This window comes from Zonotrichia leucophrys, chromosome 4 (assembly GCF_028769735.1).
Source record: "Zonotrichia leucophrys gambelii isolate GWCS_2022_RI chromosome 4, RI_Zleu_2.0, whole genome shotgun sequence".
NCBI lineage: Eukaryota > Metazoa > Chordata > Aves > Passeriformes > Passerellidae > Zonotrichia > Zonotrichia leucophrys.
Window position 1 is genome coordinate 65431291 of NC_088173.1, and position 21521 is coordinate 65452811.

At 45.0% G+C, this 21521-nt stretch overlaps 2 protein-coding genes across 7 annotated transcripts in view; one reads left to right on the top strand and one right to left on the bottom strand.

Moving 5' to 3' along the window:
- The window catches only part of MAEA (macrophage erythroblast attacher, E3 ubiquitin ligase), a 47270-nt gene extending 32017 nt beyond the window's left edge, over window positions 1-15253 (bottom strand). Inside the window, exon 1 of one of the 4 annotated variants that reach the window (XM_064711967.1) lies at window positions 15124-15253. Coding sequence is in view for 1 of the 4 variants with exons in the window: in XM_064711965.1 (XP_064568035.1) it covers window positions 14975-15043 (69 nt within the window). In the remaining 3 variants the exon portion in view is untranslated. Of the gene's footprint in view, window positions 1-6210; window positions 6232-14974 lie in introns of those variants that run through there. The other 3 variants (XM_064711968.1, XM_064711965.1, XM_064711969.1) reach the window with 3 other exon arrangements.
- A 528-nt stretch (window positions 15254-15781) lies between these two features.
- CTBP1 (C-terminal binding protein 1) overlaps window positions 15782-21521 on the top strand; it is a 237030-nt gene continuing 231290 nt past the window's right edge. For 2 of the 3 annotated variants that reach the window (XM_064711958.1, XM_064711960.1), the window contains exon 1: window positions 15782-15914. The gene's annotated coding sequence lies outside the window, so the exon portion shown is untranslated. Of the gene's footprint in view, window positions 15915-20131; window positions 20150-21521 lie in introns of those variants that run through there. The other variant, XM_064711959.1, reaches the window with a different exon arrangement.

Sequence of the window (21521 nt, forward strand, 5' to 3'; positions counted from 1 at the left end):
AGCAAGTGCTTTTGTTAAACTTTGAGCAGTCAGCTGGACACAGATCTAGTCAGTTGGGAAAAAGTCTGTGTTTAATCTCCCTTTTGCCCAGTTCCTTATCTGCACTCACGAGCAGTAACAGCACCCATTTCCTGGGCTGTCTCTTCAGCGTGCAGAGTTCTGGCACACTTTGTGTTCATATGACATTTACAACAATTGAACTTTCAGCTGCTAACACTAAATATCATTTAGAATGTCTAGGTGCAATAGGTTTTTGAATCTTATCTTTTTTTTTTCCCCTACCATAAAAACAATCTGAATGTCTTCTGTGGAAGAGACTGAGTTGAAATGTTTCCACTATATACTCTGAAAGTAAATAAAAGTAAACATATTGAGAAACATAATTTAGTATGTCATAACAAGGGAAATTAAAGGTACAATGAAATTATTTGCATAACTGGAGCTGACAGTAAATACACTTTACCAGAGATTTTCATAATTTGAACAGGCAGTTGTTTCTTATTCTAGAGCCAGCAGTTTTCATGAGAATATTTGTGAATCATATCTAGGTACAGATTTTACACTTACTTTACAGAGACAGAGTCTGTGAATGCCAAAATTTAGAACTACATTCCTTACACAGCAGGATTTTATCTTGAATTTGCATCTTGATCTGCTGGTTCTTTTATTACTCCTACAGCTCCAACATGCCAAAAGGCCCAGCACTGGCTTGCTCTGCTGCAGAACCCTTCACAAGTCACAGGCACTGCACCAACAGGAGCATTTCTTTGCACCCATAATGAAAGTTAATGAAAGGAGAACATACAAGAAAGTGTTCTGGACAATGCAATTTTAAACATTTTTAATTATAGCTCACTTGATTTTCAGGTACCATTGTTAGAACACTGTGAACACCAAAGTTTTCAGACTAAGAGACAGAGGCAAGATTTATATCTCATTAATTGCCATAAACCTATTAGAGACTGGGAATCTTTGCTGCCAGTGCCATTCTGTGCCCAAACCTGGATTACACTTCATGATTTAGAGACAAGAGTGACCTACAGAGCCCAGCCTAGGGAAGCATTACCTTAAGGAAAAAAGAATTAATCAGCTACTAGAACCTCTGAAATACAGCAGCAAGTACTGACCAGGATGGGCTCTGTATAAGCACAATACCAACTTGTCCTACTCGTTAGAGCTTGAAAAGCCACACCCAGCTGGCTCATATGGTGAGCATACAACAGGATACAAAGGAGAGTTGTAAAATATTAGTGGGCAGCACATTTAAATCCAGTGGCACTAAATAGATTCTGCTCCTTTTGTTCATCAGCTTCCACAGCTGCAGACACATTATTCAACCTCAGCATGTCCTAAACCAGGTCAAACTTAAGCCTGTGAAAAGGAATTTGACTGAAGTTAGATCAACCTACACAAGGGGTACAATTCCAGTAACACAAGTTTTTCCAAGATCAGAATTTTGTTGAGATGTGAAGCAAAGCCTGCTTGGCTGGAGGCTTCTGCAACCATAGCGTGGCTGTTTCCAGGCGCTAAGCACTAACAAAAAAGCAGAGACAACTGATTAACCTGAAACAAGTATTTTCTTCATTTCAGGAGTTACTTCACTCTGTTTTCAGAAAGCCAAAGAAGTGGTGTGCTGTCCCAGAACATGCTCCAACAACCTCTAGCTGTGGAGACAAGACTTAGAAGAAAGAGCATTGTTCTGGGTGTGCAAGCTGGAACTGGCGGAAGGAAGGAAGGACTGCCAGGAGAGCCACACGTAGATCACTCAGAGCAAGGAGCAGAAAACTGCAGAGCTAAGGATGTCAGGGGAGGTTTTAAGTGCACACTTGGGAACTCAGCTGTGAAGTTTACCAGCTGGCCTTCAGCCCAAACACAATCCTCTTCCTGCCCATGAATGCAAATAAGCTACCAAAGCAAGGCAGAGTTCTCAAATCATGAAGTGGCTAAAACTATTCACATTGGGCAACTGTAGACAATCTTTCTTTTCATGAGCCATATCAAATGTAACTTGAAATACCCTTAGAGTGAATTTAAATACATTTTCATAAAAATAAATTTTTCAGCCAGCCATTCACTTACTAAGTGATTCCATTTTCTTGAGTTTTTTGAAAACACATTAAAAATAGAAAAAACCACCAGCCAGTATTAAATGCTTGCATATGTTGTAACCTGATGTTTTGCAAACTGTATACACTTCTCAAGTGTTAATTATCAGGCAGCAAATAAATATTTAAAGAAATATAAATAATTTTAAGCCAACTGCATACAGGAGTGCATCAAAACAAGTGTGAGCAGCTGGTGAAGGGAGGCAATCCTGCCCCTGTACTCTGCTCTTGTGCAGCCCCACCTGCAGTGCTGCCCCAGCCCCACAGCAGAGGGATCTGAACCTGCTGGAGCCAGGCCCGAGGAGCCACAGAGGTGACCAAGGGCTGAGCCCTCTGCTGTGGGCACAGGCTGGGACAGCTGGGGGTGCCCTGCCTGCAGAACAGACGGCTCTGGGAAGGGCCTGTGGCACCTTGCAGTACCTAAAGGGGCTACAGGAGCTGGAGAGGGACTTTGCACAAGGGCATGGAGTGACAGGACAAGGGGCAATGGCTTCAAACTGACAGAGGCAGGGTTAGATGGGATATGAGGAAAAAATTCTCTACTGTGAGGGTGGAAAGGCCCTGACACAGGTTATCCAGAGAAGCCGTGGATGACCCATCCCTGGAAGTGCTCAAGGCCAGCCTGGATGGGGCTTTCAGCAACCTGCTTTAATAAACATGGCAAGGATGCTGGAATTAAATTATCTCCAAGTTCCCTTCAAAGTAAACCCTTCTATGATTCTAAACCAGCTAATCATTTACACAGCATCTTACAATGCATATTGCTTTTTTACTCATTATCGAGATTTTACTGAGATTCATTTTTCTTCTCTTCTTAAGGCTTTCTGAATTTATCTACGTGTGCACACTTTGTACTCTCTCCACAAATGGAATATATAGAAACAGCTGCTGAACACACTCCCACCTCAGCTCTGGCTTATCTCTACAGACTCACAGAAAAACGCCTTTAGAAAACCTGTGATAAGAGCACAGCATCCATACAGCCTTTAACAATGTGAAAAGGGAGAGGAGAATGCACATCATTTTCCCCTCATAGAAGTTTATTAATTATAGTGATCAAAGCTTCAAATGCTTTGCTACCTCAATGGCATTTATGTTGTTGGAAGTCAGACATCCAGACTGGACTTATGCTCATTGTAGCACCTTGAATTCTATTAAGCAGCTGAATGGCATTTTGACAATGTGGTGGAGTTTCAGCCTGTTGCACACCTGCAGCTTCTACAACAGACACAGTCACTCACTGAGCACCTGGGGTTTGCAAACAAATTCATACAGACACTGCTGAAGGGCTCTCTGCTTGGGATAGAGTACAACATAACACAAACATCAGCTGTGGAGAGCTCCTCTTTGCAGCAGAGTTGTAGTTGTCCAGCCACAAAAACCTTCTGAGCTACAGCTAGAAATACAGCTCCCATCACCATCACAGCCAGCATATACATCCACTTAATTCAGCTAGAGTTCAAATAAGTAATTGCAATTAAATTACCAGGGCCTTACAGACACCAGCAGCTTAAGGAAGATGAAAAGCATCTACAGAATTGAGTTTGTGACCCAACTACCAAGGACAACAGGGTCTCACTTCTAAATGCTTTCTCTGTCTTTACTGGTAAGGTCTGCTCCTAAGCCTTGCTGACGGTGTATGAGCAAGTGTGGGCAGAGAGGTGCCATTCACTCATGGAGGAAGTCCAAAGCAAGCTGAGGGTACACAGGTACATGGCAGCAAAGGGAGGAAAGGAGAGAGCCCTTGGATGACACTGGTAACCTGCTACCATTGCTGGAATGCCACAGTGAACAACAACAGCTGTCCGTGACTGGAAAGGGCAGTTTTGTGCCTCTACTCCAAAAAGAGAACCTGGAAGATCACAAAACCTACAGGCTGGTCTGCCTCGCCTCAGCTCTCGTCAAAGTTACAGAAAAAACAAAAAACCAACAAAAAACCCCAACCATTTCCAATCTCATAAAGGTGACTAGGAACAACCAGCCCAGATTTGTCATATGCAAATCAAGCTGCCAAACTGTTTGCTTTCAGAGCTGAACTGTCTCTGAATGGCAGGAGCACACAGCAGCCCTTCGTGCCAACAGCAGTGAGGTTTCTGACATTGTCTCATTGTGGCCAAACAGGAGACAGGGACTCAATGGCTGAACACAAGATGGGTCAGGGACTGACTATCAGGCTCTAACAATAATGGTCAGTGGTTCCAAAGCTTCCTGGTGGCCATGACAAGTACTGCTTGTCTCCAGGAATGTTATCAGCTCCAACAAACATGTCATCTGCAACCACCTGCACTACAGAACACAGAGGGCAAACTGCTAGAGTGCTTGATAAATGGGTGTCAGAGCTGCCATTCAGAAACAATGACAAACTGGAGAAATACAGCAAGAATTTTATGAAACATAATCAAGGGAAACACCAGAGCCCAATATCTGGCACAAAACCACTCCAGCCTTTAGTACTGGATGTGGAATGACTGGCCAGGACCAGCACTGCAAGGAAAGATGCAGAGGTGCTGATGGACAGCAGGTGGGACACGAATCAGCAACAGGCTCTCATGGCAGTGAAGGGTAACCCCATGCCAGGCTGCACTAGCACAGCTAAAGGCAGGGTTGAGAGGAGTGATTGTTCCTGCTCAGCACTCACGCAGACTCATCTGGAATACTGAGGCTGGTTTTCAGGTCACTCCCCCCTCCCACGCAAAAAGAGATGCTGACAACCTGGAGGGAGTCCAGAAGGCTGCCACCATGCCAGTGGAGGATGAAACAAAGTCCAAGAGCAGCTGACAGGGGCAGGCTTGTTTCCTTTGCAGAAGGGAAGGCTCCGGGAGCTGGAAGCGGCACAATCTGATAAAAGCTTTCTGCCACCAAAAGGTGAAGGTCACAGATAAGAGCCAGCCAGACCTTCCGGAGTTACAGAGCAAAAGGGAAGGAGGCTGAGCTGACAACTGTCACTAAAGAAAATTCCAGCTGGACATCAAAAAATATTTCAATCAGAAGATTTGGTAAGCACTGGAACAGCAGCCCAGAAAGGTGATGGAATCTCCACCCTCAAAAACTTTGAGAACTTGGCAGGACTCTGAGCAACTCAGACTAGCTTTGAAGGTAGCCAAGGTTCGAGAAGAAGCCTGAATTTAACAGTCTGAAGAAGTACTCCCCTACCTTAATGTAATGAATTCATCTCTGCTAACTCAGACATCAAACACATTTCCATATGAAGATCTGAATGACCATAGCAGATAAGACCAAAAATCCCCTCTGTCGCTATCTTTCCTCTGAGGATACCCAGAAAGAGGACGGCACTTGAAAACAGGCAAGAACAAAGTCACTAAGCCCTAAGTCTGCCTGGATTTCTTGAGCCAGAGATGGGAATTCAGTAGTGGGAATTGAACACCACAGGGTGTTTCTCACTCATGAACTCTGGTTGCTGCTGACCTGAGCTGCAGCACTGCAACATCCTGTTGGGAGATATTTCACACGCTCACAACTGTGTGAAGAAATACTCTTAGGCTTTGACTTTACAATTGACTTGAAACCCTTTTGTTCTTGTTTTGGAAGCAAAAAGGGAACCTTCTACATACTTCTCACGTATCTTGAGATTGGAGAGACTCTTTGAACCATTCCTTGAAGACAGACATTCCATCTCTCTAATCATTCTTGCCCTTCTGTAGCCATTTTCCAGTTCTACTAAACCCTTTCTCAGGATGAGAGAAGGGAGAAATTAGAGTAACTCATCCTGCTTGAGAGAAGAAGAAACCATGGCTTTTAAGCTGTGCAGAGCTCTCCACTGTTCCCTTTCCCAACACTTCTGTCCTGTGTTAGTTACCATTAACTTGGCCACTCACACAAAACATTCACTGTGAGCCCTGAGATCCCACTGAGCAATGATGATCACTTCCAATTCAGTTATTATATATTTAACACTAGAATTAATTTTCTTTCCACCATACCTAAAAACTGTATCACACTGCACTTATCTATACTGAATTTAATTTATTTTAACACCCATTCAGTCTCTCACTATTTTTTCTCTAATGGTTCACACTTTGGCTACATCTGTAATACCTCAATTATCCCAGCAGCATCAAGGAAACTGCTTCATCTCAGCACTTACATTTTCTTCCAGGCTGTTCAAACAGCTGAATATCACCAGGATGCCAGCAGAATCCTAACACCAATCTTGCTCCATTAGAGAAGCTGGCTACTAAATCTTGATGTTTGTTTTTTATCTTGCCCAGTTCCTTATCTGCATAAGGACTTCAGTCTTTCTTGAAGAGTTCCTGGTAAAGCTTATCTCCAAAAAACATCCAGTAATATGAATAAACTATCAACCAAGTCCACCTCACTGCCCTCTGCAGTTTTTTCAAAACAACTCCAATACCTTTATATGGAATGCACTTTTTAAAAGTCACATTAACTGATGTACGTTATTCCATACTGGATTAGTCACTATTTCTGCATCAATAAGCCATTGGCTGGAAGGGAAAAATCAATTACATATATTAAAAATCTCACTAAAATTTTACTTAAAGTAGAAGCATGCAAACAGTCTTCTACATTGTCTCTCTTCCACAGCTATCCAACAAAACCCCCAGACTACTTCAGCATCTATCACCGAATTAAGAGGAGGACTCAACCCAGGAGAAGGGGATTTCTCCCAAAATAAAAAGCTTTTTATAACAAGTGTTATATGTGCATTTCTACTCCTTTGGAGGTGTAGCATGTCAGGCCAAAGTTTAATGGCCACTGTGAAAAATTCCAAATCTCACCTTGATGCTGCCCACAAGTTTTTCTAACTGGTACAGACCAATACTGAAAGACTGAATTACACATTTCTTTCATGACTGAAGATTTGAAAAAAATGTAAACCTTTATTCTCCCTCAAATCTTTAGCCTTACCTTAGACTTTCAGCACACCAGTTCTCACACTACAACACTGGCCAGATTGCTTCTTTACTTATAGAGATTCAACCCTAAGGAGCTCCAAATAAAAATGGAAACTAAACCACAATCACTTTCAGATCACAAGATTATTCAAAATGTTTCTAGCCCACAGTAACTGCATGGATGAAACTAATTTAGATGCAGCAGAAAAAAAGTAAAAAACAGTTTGTATAGCTATCACTGCCTTGTTGGGAATTACAGAGTAAAAGTGAGACTTCAAAAAAGTTGAAGGAAGAAACTGAAGGAAGAAGTATTTGGTTATATAAGTATGATCATTAGCTATTCTCCAGATTCCTGTTAACATGAAATGTTAAAGATTCTAAAAACTCATTTTCATAGAGAATGGTACAGACAACAGAAACAAGCATTGTTTACACAGGCTTACAATTCTGTAAAGAACATCCATTTTCTTTCTGTATTTGATATAAAGTAGTTAATTGGGTCTAACTGGTACAAATTCCTACAGAGGGAACTTTTAACTGTATCTCCTGACTTGACAGATCTCTGTGTGCATCCTCGGTGTTAAAGTATCTTGGCTGAAAGAAACTCCTTCCCACAGAAAATGTGGTTTTAAAAAAACATAAAAAACTACATTGTGTATCTTTTCTAATTAACTCAGTCATGAGCAGGAGGGAATTAAAAATGGATTTGTAAAAATCTTACCAAGCACATGAAGTCACAAAATCAGGAGGAAGAAAAAAAAAAAAAGAGTTTCAAGAAATATAAAATCAAAAGAGTCCTACCTAGGTGGGGGGAACCATTACAGAATTATGCTCTCCTTTCAAGGGGCAGAAAAATGGTGAGCTTCCTCTCCTCAACTGTGTTAGCTTACAACACCTGAAAAGCACCAGAGATTTGTATCAATCTGCAGGTCTCCCAGCCAATTCTGCTGAAGACTTTCAGATATAAATAAGCTTTTTCCAAATGCCCCTACATGAAATTTAGCCTGGCCAGCCAGCTAGGGAAAACAAGAGAGGTGCAGTGATGAAATTGCCTTTCAAAAAACCAGAAGCAAAGACAACTTAGCACCACTTTAGGCAAGAACAAGGAAGTATAAGAACTTGTAAGAGAAATTAAGCATCTCCTGGAGAGTTTTAATAAACAGTGTCAAGAGAAAAACTAAACCCCACAAGAAACACCTTCAAGCTTCAGCTTTTTTCTTGAGACTAAATTATGACACCATGTTCACTGCTTCAATGAAACAGAAAAGTAGAGGATATCTACTATATATGATGCCATAGAAAAATGAGGCAGGGTACAATAAACTACTGAAAATTTTCCCTCAAAGAAATAACAATTAAGAACTTCCTTGCAGAATTACCAAAATTCTGCATTTTTATATAGTTCATTTTTTCCTCAACAATTCTTGGATTACTTCAGACCAGAGTCAGCATCAATATTTGTCACTGGACTTATCCAAAATGTAAATGGTATCAGCACCTCTTCAGTGAACTCTTCTGACGAGTAGCTCTTATCAATTCCTTAAAATAGTAATAGTTTTTCCTTGTTCTAGGCAAAATCAGAAAAGGAAAATACACTTAAGAGTAGTAGTATGTTTGAGGAATAGATGGCTTAAAATAACGTCTAGATTTAGGTTAATTAGGTAAAAGCATTAAAATAAAATCTTGAAGAGCTATAGAGCCAAATTAAGTAATTTCATAAAGCTAAAAGCAGTTGGAGGTAATTTGGATTATTACAAAGCAGTTCTTTGTGCAAACAGTTTCCATGTTTTGGAAGGGTAAAGCCCAGCAGCTCGCCTCAGTTCCACAGCAGCCAGTGTCACCACTCAGGAACACAGCACTGTGGATGGCAGAGCAGCTGTGGCCCAAGAGAAACCATCACTACATCATTCAAAGCTGCTCCTTCAATACAGGAGAGAATGAACAGCAAAAATTCTTGGGCTGTCCATCTGCTACACACATACTTAAAACAGAAGCAATCCCACTCCTTCAGAACATTATCTGCTACACAAACTGCAAGGAACTTATTTCTGAATGTATGATCAACTCTTGAACAAAGCTTCCCACAAGAAAATGAAGTGCTTTACAAGTGATATTACAGTTACAAACAATTGTCTTACATCCCTACAGAAGGGGGTTGACAGCCAGTTTAGAGCCCTGGCTGGAACCACCCTGAGCACATCAGAGGCCTTTCCAAGGCCCTTGTTCAAAGCTGCCCCCCTGGACTGACACCTCACAAGAAATGTCTTGGCTTTTCTTCTTTCTGTAGAAATACTGGAGTGCTGACAAGAACCTAAGCATTGCTTCCTGGCCAAAGCTGAGCTGCACAGCTAAGGTCACTCAGCAGGTCTGTGTCCTGAGCAAGTCCTTCCATTTGTTTTGATCCTTCCCTCTTCTCCAAATATTTGCTCATTTTAATCCCAGCACCACCTCTTTACCTCTTTAAATGAAAGAGGTCGTTGTCCTGTGTGTTTGCACAGCCCAGACACCATGACACTGCTAGAGATCCCATTTCCAATCAAATTGCTCCCAAAATAACCTGTTCCAGCCAAAGTCACAGCATTTCTTGTAAGACAATTAAGCATTATTGATTCAAATTAGCAGACCCATATCAGAAATTAGGAATGACCAAAGTTCTACTCAGTGTATCATCTGTTTTAATTTCATTTTCACTCCCATTGCAGGAGCTAGGAAATGTTTGGGGCTCATCTTTACTTATTTCCCAGCTCTTGAGAAACACTCAACTGAAGGTGTTGTTGTCTGTGCTAAGACTCAAATCAAGTCTGATGGCAACATTTAAAGACCCCAATGTGCCAGCTACCACACAAACATATTATTCCTACACCAGAAAACATGCACAAACCAAACTCACAAGACCACAGGGCACTGTCCTGTGAAAACACTACAAATCAAGTATGGTGCAACCAGCAATTGCAACATCAGGTAAGTGTTCACTTGGAAGATACTAGCAGGAGATCCTCTGTGAGATGTTTGAGAATACCTTTCTTCAAGTATTTTCCTCCAGGCACAAAGGGGTACTAATAACCAAGCAACAGCTCTAGGTGATGACCACACTGTTACTGTCTTTTACTGGGTTTTCTCCCTTCATAAATCATTTTAAAATGTATTTTATAGTGAGTGGGCAGGGGTGGAAAAGAGACCAATGAGCCAATTTCTTCAGTTACTGCACAATGTCAAACTTCTTACAAAGTGCCAGTGTTAGCTCTTTCTCAGGAGTGTTTCTAGAACAGAGTGCAGTGCAGGAAAACAACAGCAGTAGGAAAGATTTCACACTTGTTTGCTGACACACACACACACCATGTGTCAAAACAGGAAGTGCATTATTCAGCAGCACAGGAACGCTCGGCAGGACACTGAGCACACTTGGTGAGTCAGAGCACCCAGGCTGAAGATGCATTTAGTGGGAGAGAAGTGCTCACGGTGAGTTAGTGCAGAGCTGTCACCAACATCCAGGCTCAGCTCATTTTGCCAACCTTCTGTCTAAAAAGCACTCAGATAATCCAAAAAGGGGCCTACGAGAGCTGGAATGGGACTTTTTATAACAGCAGGTAGTGACAGAACAAGGGGGAATGGCTTCCAACTAAGAGGGCAGGTTTAGATTAGATAAGAGGAAGAAATTTTTTCATTGTGAGGACGGTAAAACAGTGGCACAGGCTGCCCAGAAAGCTGAGGATGCCTCCTCCCTGCAAGTGTTCAAGGCCAGGCTGGATAAGCCTTTGAGCAACTCGGTGTAGTGGAAGGTCCCTGACCCTGGCAGGAGGGCTGGAACAAGATGATCTTTAATGCCCCTTCCAATTCAAACCCTTCTATGATTCTATCAGGATACGTATTTGTATTTTCTTACACTGATGTACAGACAGTGAGCTAAATGTTACAAGTTGTTACTTCTGTCTTAAGTCCTGCTTGAACCACTTTCACTGAACAACTTTTGCTGCTACCTTTTCAAAGTTTTGTCAAAAGTACTCCTGACTCTTAAAATTAGGTTCAAAACCAACTTGAGTAAAGCTTATAAACATGGGAAAAAAATACAGTACTGCAACCAGTTATGCAAAAAATTAATGTGCACTTCTTCTGCCTCACTGGGTAAAAAGTTGATTGTTCAGATGTTTGACATGTCCATGAGTGACCTGGATGATGGATCAGAGTGCACCTCCCCAGCCTGCAGAGGACACAAAACCAGGAGGAGCTGTTACTATGCCAGGTGCTCGTGGTGCCATTCCACAGATCCCGCTGGGCTGGAGAAATGGGCACACAAGACCCTCATAAATTCAATAAAGAGACATGTAAAGTCTTACCCTTGAGAAAAAACAACCCTTTGGACCAGGACAAGTTGGAGCCAAAGCCTGGGAAGCAGCTTTGCAGCACAGAGCCTGGGGTCCTGCTGGACAAAGTGCCCATGCCAGCACCCCAGGCTGTGTGAGGCAAACGCTGCCAGCAGCTCAAGGCAGGTGATGCTGCCCCTCTGCCGAGGGCTCAGACTGTGCCCAGTTTGGGCTCCCCAGCCAACAGAAACATGCACACACTGGGATGAGTACAGAGACACCACTGCCAGACTGGAGAACCTGGCATGGGAAGAGGGGCTGAGAGGGCTGGGACTGTTCAGCCCAGAAGAGGCTCAGGGGAAGCCTTGTCAAGGTGTGTGAATGTCCCTGATGGGGACAACAAAGAAGGTGGAGCCAGACTCCTCTCAGCAGCGCCCCAAAGTACAACAGGCAATGGGCACAAACTGCAATACAGAGAATTTCCTGTCAAGAAAAGATTACATTCTTCTAGCACCACAACAGCAGTCAAACCCTGGACTAGCTTTGCCAAGAGAGGCTGGAGTGTCCATCTTGGGAGAGAACCGAGAGCAGTGTGGCCGTGGTGCTGAGCAGCCTGCTCCAGCTGGCCCTGCTGGGAGGGCTGCTACTGCACCAGACTGTCTGCAGAGGGGGAACCTCAGCTGTTCTGGGCCCAGCACAGACACAACATGCACTTCATAGAAACCCAGGCTCCTGCATGCTTCCCTGGAACAATCCAAAAATCACATCTCCATGAGAAATTAGTATCTTATTAAATCTGCTGCCAGTATGTTCCCTGACAGAGCTGCCAACAAAAGAAACCAAAGAGCAGCTCTGACAAGGCACTGACACTGAAGGCTTCTACAACTCTCCTGTTGCAACTTCTTTTAAAGCAGCAGCAGAGCAGTTAACCCAAACCTGCAGACCAGAATATTTTCCAAAGTGATCTCTCCTGCTTTTGGGTCTTCCACTTTTGGGGGTGTTTTAGCCTATACAGCTTGCTATCCCCTTAATAATCATTCATACTCTAATGATATGGATGAATTATCCAGCTTTCTGTCATCACTTGTTTATTATTTTGAGCAAAGAACTCCGATAACAATGTTTGCATTCATTCACTTTCAAATTGTCAGCTTTCATCTTACATGCTCTCATCTGAGACTAGCAGAATTACCCATCAGTAGGATTAAAAAAAGAAAAGAAAAAAAAATTCCACAGCAGTTCGGTAGAAGAATAGCTGACAACCTTCTTGTCCTTGACAAGGGACTGCAGGGAGCAGGGGGCAATATTCAAGAATTATTTTCTGCACTTAAAGAGCTCCTCTAGATTCAGCTGAAGAAGTGCATTTACTTCCCCTGAGCTGAACTGCTGAAGGATTTCCACTCCAGCAGCAGGCACAATTGAGCTCTGGAGCAGGGATTTCCCTCTGCAGTTTGAAGCACTCTCTCCCATGAAAAGCTCTGTGGAACACACTGTAAATGTAGAACTATTACACAACTATTATCTAGTGATGCTGGCATGAGGAAGCTGGAGGGAGGAAACAGGAAGGATATAAATACAAGTCTGCAGTCTTTTATATTTTACTCACATAAGGGAAAATCACCAGTGTCCAGAGCTCCAAGAGATACATCTGAGCTACTGTGTTAGTGAATAAAAAGCCCTCAGTGGTACACATTCATTTTACACAGCATTTAAATAAACTGGAAATAAAAATTCAGAGACTCAGTCCCACAGAAACCTGTAGGCATCATCTGACTTCTAAAGATCAAAATGAGATTTCATATCAACTTACTTTAGTAGACTTTAGCCTTAGTGTTCATTTCTCCGTGCTGCCTTTTCACCTCCACCAGTAAAATGTTTTGATATATGACTCACAGCTAAGAACATTTCAGAGGACACATTCAAAAGATTTGAGCAGACACTGTTCTGGCAGGTTTTTTTAAACAATGAAAAATGTTACTAAAGATTACAGGAAAAACCCAGAAGTTGAATGGCTGCTGGGAAGAGTCAATAAACATCACCTTTGCTTGGAAATTAGGAATTTCAGTGCAAGGGTGTATCACCCTCTTACTATTTAGCTTGCTAACTTTACAAACAACATTCCATTCTGTTATGTATATTTTTGTTGAGATATTTTAGGGGAAAAGAATGCTTGTGAAAATAAAATAATTAGTCCAAAATATTCTCTACCTTTGAAATGGCTGGCACTTTGACAATTCATCTTAAGTCATAAGCACCAAAACAAAAAACTCACTGATCCTCACTGCCAGTAATTTTTCAGGAATGCAGCAACCAAAGCTGTGCTAACAACTGGAATACACCTAAAATACAGTCTTAAAACGATCTTCTTAACATTAAATGCCTTCACATTGTTCTGGCTATGGAAAGTGCCAGAGAGCTCTTTACAGCTATTTTAAAATTTAGGCCTGATGCTGTCAGGTCCAAAGTACTTCTGGGTGACAAAAAGGAGCCTTCACACGTAAAAGGGGAATCAACACTTTGTCCTGCTTCTCAGAGCCGAGCAGAATGGAGCTGGTGGAGGAGGACGGGCACAAGAAGAACATGGCCAGAGAACCTGCAGAACCAACACTGTAAAGAGCACACAATGCTCGGCGTGTGAAGGACAGCATGATCTCAGCACAACAAAGTTGGCTTTGCATAAACATCCCCTGTACACGGCAAAACGTGGACACCCTGACACGAGAGATGTTTAAATACGCATTTTGCAACTGGGATCCTTCTCCCAGGTCCCTTCCACAGCTGCTGCTATTTATGTGGTAAACCTCCTGTATACACAACACGACACTTCAAACAAAGGTTTCCCTTGATTCCTTTGAGCACCATCCTTGCAGTTCAACACTTCTCGGGGGCACTGAGCGCTAAGGTCACGCCGAGTCCTTCACCTGCCCAAAGCCCGAGCCCACCTATGCAGCCCTGGGAGACCTCCATCCCGCAGGCAGCCCCAGCATCTCAACGAACAGCTTCTGCCGAACTGCATTTTGCTTATTCGCCTCCACAGCCCTCCAGTACGTCTGTCCCTTTTTATATTTTAAGCTCATCTCCATCTTCGGGGGACCAAGCAGCCAGGGAACCATATTACACCGCCACCTCCACTCCCTCCCCTTTACCACGTCTCCTAACAACGCCACGTAGATGCAGATAATCATCTGGGATGAGCACTCCAGGCAGTGCTCGGTCTTCCTGAGGGAGCACATTCCACTCACACGCCCCAGCCCCTCTCCCCCAGCCCGGCTCCGTCCGAGCCCGCTCCCCCCTCACACCGCCCCGCGAGCACAAGGACCTCACTCCTCTCCCAGCTCCTTTCCAGCTCTTTTTGTGTCCCCGGCGTGGCCCGGGGGCCTCCCCCGTCCCCTCAGGGCACGGAGACACCAGGGAAGAGCCGCATATTCCAGGCACGTCCCTCTCCCTCCGCGGAGGGGGATGGGAACAGCAGCAGCGGAGCGGCACCAGCCGAGACGTCAAGCGGAGGAAAAACGAGGACAGGCGGGAACTACGCGATAGGAATCGTCCCCAGCCTCCATCCCACAGCCCCGGGGCTCCCGAGGCGGGGAGAACGGGGTGGGGAGAAGGGGCTCCCCCTCAGCGCTGCTCGGGCGGGACGCTGAGGGCGTTAACGCGCTCCCCCCCGCGCCGGGGGCGGCCCGGCACCCACCTTGAGAGTGGGGTACTCCTGCACCTTCAGAGTCATTGAGAGCTGAGCGGCTGATTCCTGCACCGCCATCTTGGATCGGGCACCGGCCGCCTCCCCCCTCCCTCCTTTCCCTCCCGCCCTCCTTCCCAGCGCGTCCCGGCGGGAGCTACCTACGGCGCGCGCGGCATGCCGGGAAACGGCGCGCGCCCCGCCCCGGCCCTCATGGACACGGGCCGAACCAACGCCGCGCGCTCCCCCCCTCCCGCCACCCCGCGCCGCCGCAGCTTGGTACGCTCCGAGGGGGCGGTGACGGACGGAGAGCGACGGCGCGCGGGCCAATGAGCGGCTGCCTTCCCTCACGTTCCTCCGCCGTGAGTGTGGGCACCGCCCCAGAGCTCGGGGAGCCGCGCATGAATGGGCAGCGGTGTGGGAATGGGCGGGGCCGCGGGGATGCGCGGACAAATCAAATGGGATGACGGCATCGGGATAGGCGGGATTTGGGGGGGTTATGGACACCCAGCCACTCAGGGGCGGCAGAGAGCCATTTCCTACGGCCCAATCAGAACAGCCCTCGGGCTCAGTGGGCGGGGCCTAAAAGTAAATTTTGCTGGTGACTTCAAACGGCCGTTTTAACACCCCCGAGGTGTCCGGGAAGGGGAGGGGCGGGGCGCAGGGCGGGGTGCGATGTGATTGACAGCGCCGCCAGCCAATGCTGTAGCCTCTCAGATTGACGGGCAAGATGGTGAACCAATGGGCGGTGCGTCTGGGGCGGGCGGGCGGAGCGGTGGGCGGCGTGAGGCTGTGTGTACATCGGGAGGGGCGGGGCCGCCCCCGTGAGTTCCGCGGGGCGGAGGGAGCGAGTGAGAGCCAGTGAGGCGGAGACGGCGGGAAGAGGTTTAAATAGCGGAGACGGCGGCAGCCCCCTGCCCGCGGCTCCCCGGGCCGGCGCCGAGTTTCCCCGGTGAGCGGAGGCGTGGGGCGGGCGCAGCTCCCGCCGCAGCCGGGCCGGTCCCGCCCGCCCCGCGGGGGACGGGGTGGGGAGGGGGGGGCGGCTCCGTTCGGCCGCCGGGGGCTCTGGGGGTCCCTTCATGGGCGGCGCTGCCCTCGCAGCCTGGCCGGGAGCGGAGCCGGCGCCGCCGGGCGCTACAGGTGCGGAGCCGGCGCTGCCCCCGCCGGCGCTGCGTGCGCGGGCTCCCGGCGGGATCCCGGCGGGCTGGGGATCTCCATGGCTGCGCTCAGAGGCTTTGCGTGACCCGCTGACCTCTGGCCGGTCCCTGTAAGGTGACAAGCACCGGTTTAAGCGAGCAGTAATTCCTCTGGCGGACGTACGTGAGTGTTTCCATTAAAAAAAAAAAAAAAAAAAAGAAAAGAAAAGGGACGCGATCCCGCAGAGTTTCTGCTTCTGTGCGTGTGCGAGGGAATAAAACCGCTCTTGGAGTGTCAGTCCTAATGTAAAAGCTGCTTTCTGGGCAGTGTCTCGGTGTTGGGCTCCTCGCTGTGACCCGCAGTGACACAGGGCACTGGGACAGACCTGCGGCACCGCGAGCTTGAGAGGAAGGGAAAGGTGCCCATACCTCCGGCCCGTGCAGTAAATACAAACTTCATTCTCTTGCTGAAGTCGATGTCGAAAGTTTAGTTTCGTGATGCACTGGCAGCAAATGTGCTTCAAGCAATGCGCTGCTTGAGTTTGAAGCTTTAAAGAGCCTCCAAAGCCTGTATTTATCAATAACCGTGATGATTTTTATGCTCTCTGAACACTGCGGTTATGTTTTTACCAGTCTGCAGAAGACTAAGGGAAAATAAACACCAAGACTTCCAGGAGGAGCGAACACATCTAACTTTCATGGTTTGAAAGAGCAAGTATGTTTCTGAGAATATTTAGTGGTATTATTTCTGATGTGCATAGATCTCCTTGCACTGAAAGTATCTGTCCACCACAAAGGAATGGGGATAAATAAAAGGGAATGTGGGAAGCCATGTAGTTGAGTATTGCATTTTCTTTGGCTCTTGACTCTTAACTTTTTATTGATATTTACTCACAGCTGCCCTAGCATTCAGCCTTGTGCTGACCATAATGTATGCCTAAACATAATTTGCCAAGCCCACACCAGGTGCAAAGCCTTTGTTTGAGAAGTGTGTTAGTAAAACTTTTGTGTTAGTTACACCTGGGATTAGCATTCGTGTCCAGACATGATCCTGGGACCAGATCCTGCAAGAGGATTTTTATAAGGGGGATTTTGACTCCATTAAGGCCCTGGGCAGGGAATTGTTCACCCTGAGCTGCTTGGGTGGAGGATCGAAAACTTTGCTCAATTGTTGCTGTATTTACAAACATAATTATGTGGCATTGTAAAATATTCCTGTTCTTCCTGTCTGTCTTCAGCATCCTGTAAGCTAATATTTAGAAGGAAATTTGCTCTTCAGTATTCCCCATGATTAATGGTACTGAGCAGCTTGAACCTGGCATACCTTAACTCTGTGATGCCTATAGGGATTGAACGGGTGTGACTTGCCATGTAATTGATCAAGTCATGTATGTATCTGTCCAAGACACTTATTTGCAGCAGGTTTTGTTTACGTGTAATCTCTTAATGGTCCTTTCTGATAATACAGTAGCTAGTTTAATGTAACACAGATACTCTGTGGATACAGGTTATGTGCTCAGACTATCTGCCTTTAAACTGAGGGGTTTTGGTGAAGCTCTGTCAGACGTGAGTAGCCAGAGCTAAAGGGGTTGCTTGATGGAACAGATGGCCAAGCAACCATCGTGTCAGAGAAAACAGCATGCATTCGTGTATTCTTAGTTTAACACAAGAGGGAGCATGTCTAATCTTTAACCTTTAAATATTGCAACTTCAGAGAGAAAGCTTCAAGTGTTGAGTGTCAACTAATTTGTGTTCAAGGCTCCATGTGCAAATATTGATACAACCTATGCATATTGCTGGCATGTTTTCAGCTTTGGGCTGCAGCTGTGGGTTTACAGTATAAATGTTGGCATGATAAATGTGGGGATGAGAGCTAAGCTAATGATCTTTTGATGTTGTTAAAATGTGTGGTTTCCTGCTAAATTAAACACAATATTTATGGCTATTGTTATTCCTGGGTATGGTCATTAATATACTAAAGTTGTACTTTTTTCTTAAATATTAGGTTAATATATGTCTTCTGCTTAACCTACCATACAAACTTATAAAGCCGAGTCTTAATTTAATTAAATTTAGTTTAATTGCCTATATACCTTTGCATTTAGAGTTCTTATAAATCCTACTACTTTATTCTTCAATAGGAAGTATGAAGTTGGATCTACTAAGAAGTTTTGTACTGTATCTTCTTTATTTTTGACTTCTCCCCTGGTGTCATAAAAGGAAGATGAAAAATCAGCTTCCATTTTGTGTTTCTTGGTATTGTCCAGTTGAATCATAATGTGTTAATGTTTGTCCTTGTTCAGTGTCTTGTTAATGTGAATTAGCAATTAGTTTAACTTAAGCAGTGTGCAGAGAATACTGAAAACCTTTAGGAGAACTTCACTCATTTGTTTCCAGTAGCCTTCCACTTTGCTCCAGATTAATGGTCAGAGAAAAGCATCTGCCTGCCATTAAACACTGCATGCAAATGATGTGTCTTTCAGGAGCATAAACACTCTGTGTGTTGGTTGGTGGAGCAGAGCAGAACCCTCAGTGCTCTGCTTTCGTACACTGGAGAAAACTGCTGTGGATGGAGATTTCACCACACTCGCTCCTCTTTCCTCTCCGTGGCCATTGCAACCCCAGTGCCAGGTGGCAGAGTTGGGTGTGTGTGTGTGTCACCATCACTTGTGGTATTTGCAGAGCAGACTGGCCTGAGGCAGGAATGTGCAGCCTGTGCTGGTTCAGGGGGGAAGGAGCACAGGTTGGCCCGTTGTTAGTAGAGTTCTCTTCCTCTGAGCAGGTGGGTGTGGTGCTATTGTCCATTATCTTGGATTCTCCATGTTTCTTGGCTATTCCATATCAACCAAGACTTATACTTTGGTTTTCTTGCCCAGCAGGCTTAGGCTGCTGCACAGACTTTACAATAAAGCTGTATTTTTACTCTAGAAGAAAGTAGCAATGTGCCTGTATAGTTCATGGTTGGAGGGTTTTTTCTACATTTTGTTATTGTAACTTTAAACATAACTGAAAAGTGTCAGTGTAAACGGCTTGTGTAAAAAGTGTTATTTCTGTATCTGAGTAAAAACCCAACAAACAAACAAAAGAAAAAGCCCCCACCACCAAAACCCTGCTATTAACAACAGCAGCAGCTATTGCCCTGATGTGTCACTGCTTAGAGTGTAGTTGTAAAGTAGTAAATACAGATCAAACACTTTGTTTCCTTATTTTAACGTGATTATAAGGACCCTTTCCTTATCCAGGGAAAATGCAGATGCCCTCAGCAGTTTGAGTTACCAAGTTCCCATAATGAATTGGGGTTGGGACCTCAGTAGAGGCTGTGCTGGTTCGTCTGTGGGAGCATTTTCATATCTCTGGTACCAGTCTGGCACCTTTCAGGCAATGTGTGTGCAGAACTTAGAAATTATCCCATGTTTATGCAAACCGGGTTTCGATGTTAAGGTATGTTTTATATTGCTTTTATTAAAAAAAAAAAAGAAAAGGAGGGGGCATTCACAATGTAGGTCAAATTCTTGTGAAACCTCTTTAAAAAAAAAGACTTGTATTTGCATAAAAAAGGCATGTAGGGCTGCCTGAGAAGCGCACAGAGTCCTGTAACTTTCTGAATGGTTTAAATGGGTGACTTAAAATGCAAAGAGAAGGGGGTTTACCTGCGATATTTTTGGCCATAAGCATTTTTTCTTTTTTTTCTTTTTTTTTTTTTTCCTTTCTGAATTACAGCCCCCTGAAAATGGGGGGGATTTAGAAAGAAAGTGCTGACACAGCCTTGACTACAGAGCAGTGCCCTGCTTGCTGCTGCAATAATTGTCCAGGCAGTGTTTTCTGCTTCCCTGCCATTTTGCTTTACATCCCTCCAACCCATTCCATTTTTAACTTTCCCAAAGTTTGGTATTATTGCGAGCCCCCGGCGTGCGTGCAGCCGCCGGAGCAGCGAGGTTGGCAGAGTAGCATGGACTTGTTAATCTCAGCCTGATCTTGTCAGCAACAGCAGAGCAGAGGGAGCGAGAGACACACACACACACACAACTCCGGCTGGGGCAGCGCTCCAAAGGTTCGTCTCGTGTTTTTCATCCCTCCATCGCGTTCCCTGCGCGAGTGCCGGCGGTGCGGGGCCGGGGCTCGGCCGCGGTGTTCGTGAGGGGAGGCTCCGGCAGCGAGCCGGCCGCCGTCTGTGTGTCTGTCTGTGTGTCTGTCTGTGTGTCTGTGTGTGTGTGTGTGTGTGCTACGGCCCCGAGCCGCCCAAGGAGAGCAAACCCTGTTGGTTCTCCATGCAAATGACCGCTTTGCTTGTAACAAAAGCCTTGATGTTGGGCTTGGAAAAATGATCTGACAGTGTAACAACCCCAGGCCACTTTCGCCATGTTTTTGTTTATTCATGTTTCATTCCGTGTTCCGTAGCTATCTCGCAGATGTTTCCAATTTCACTGTTTGTTGTTGGCTTGTTTTCTTTTTTTTTTTTTTTCCCTCTCTCTCTCTTTTTTTACACCGTCGAGCCTTTTTGGAGTTAGCAAGAAAACGCGTGAAAGAATGTGAAGAAAACAGAGAGGTGTTGCAGATGTTTATACTTTAGTTCTTGCGTTGCGCCTGGCCATTCTGGCACAGGGATTCGGTGCATATGAAGGAACGTAAGCAGCATCTGTTTTACCCTCCGAGCTGCTGCTTCCGAAATGTGCCCATTGTAACTTGAATATTTACATAAACAGATGAAGCGAGCACGTTCCCGGTGCAGTGTGGCAGGTCGAGATTCTCATTTGTTTGCTGCTGCTTTTGAAGGGGGGAATCCAAAGAGCAAGGAAAGGAATATCTGTGACACATCATGTATGCTCCGAGATAAACTCCTGCCATCTCGGAGTGCCTTTAAATATTTGAACAGCTTCCGTGAAGTCAAATAAAATTGGTTACCATGAGAAACAAAAAAGTCTAATAGAATACTTGAGCACACTAATGAAAATCTGAATGTATCATTGTTTTAGAATGATTCAAAGAACCGGATTAGCCAAAAACCTTGTCAATAATGTAACATTTAAACATTTTTGCTTCTGAGATCCTGGAAAACAGCAGTACACAGTACACAAATAGCAGAGGTGGATGGTATGTTATCTTACAGTCGCATAAATTGAAATGTAATCGTCTGCTAACGATATTAAAATCAGTCTGGTTGTAGAATTTTATGCTTGATGAACGTATCGAGGCATACACAAATAAAATCTGAAATCCTAAAGGACAATGATTCAATGTCCAGAGCCAGTGGTTAAATCAGATGTGGTAACTATGGTGAGAGGTAAAGTTACTTAGCTTCCCACAGACCATGCATATGTGGGTTTCTTTTCGTATAATGGAGATTAAGGAGAAAAGGATTAGAAAATCTAAAGAGAAATTTTGAGTAGGAGACCTGTAGCCTTGCTCTGGGAATTAACACTGTG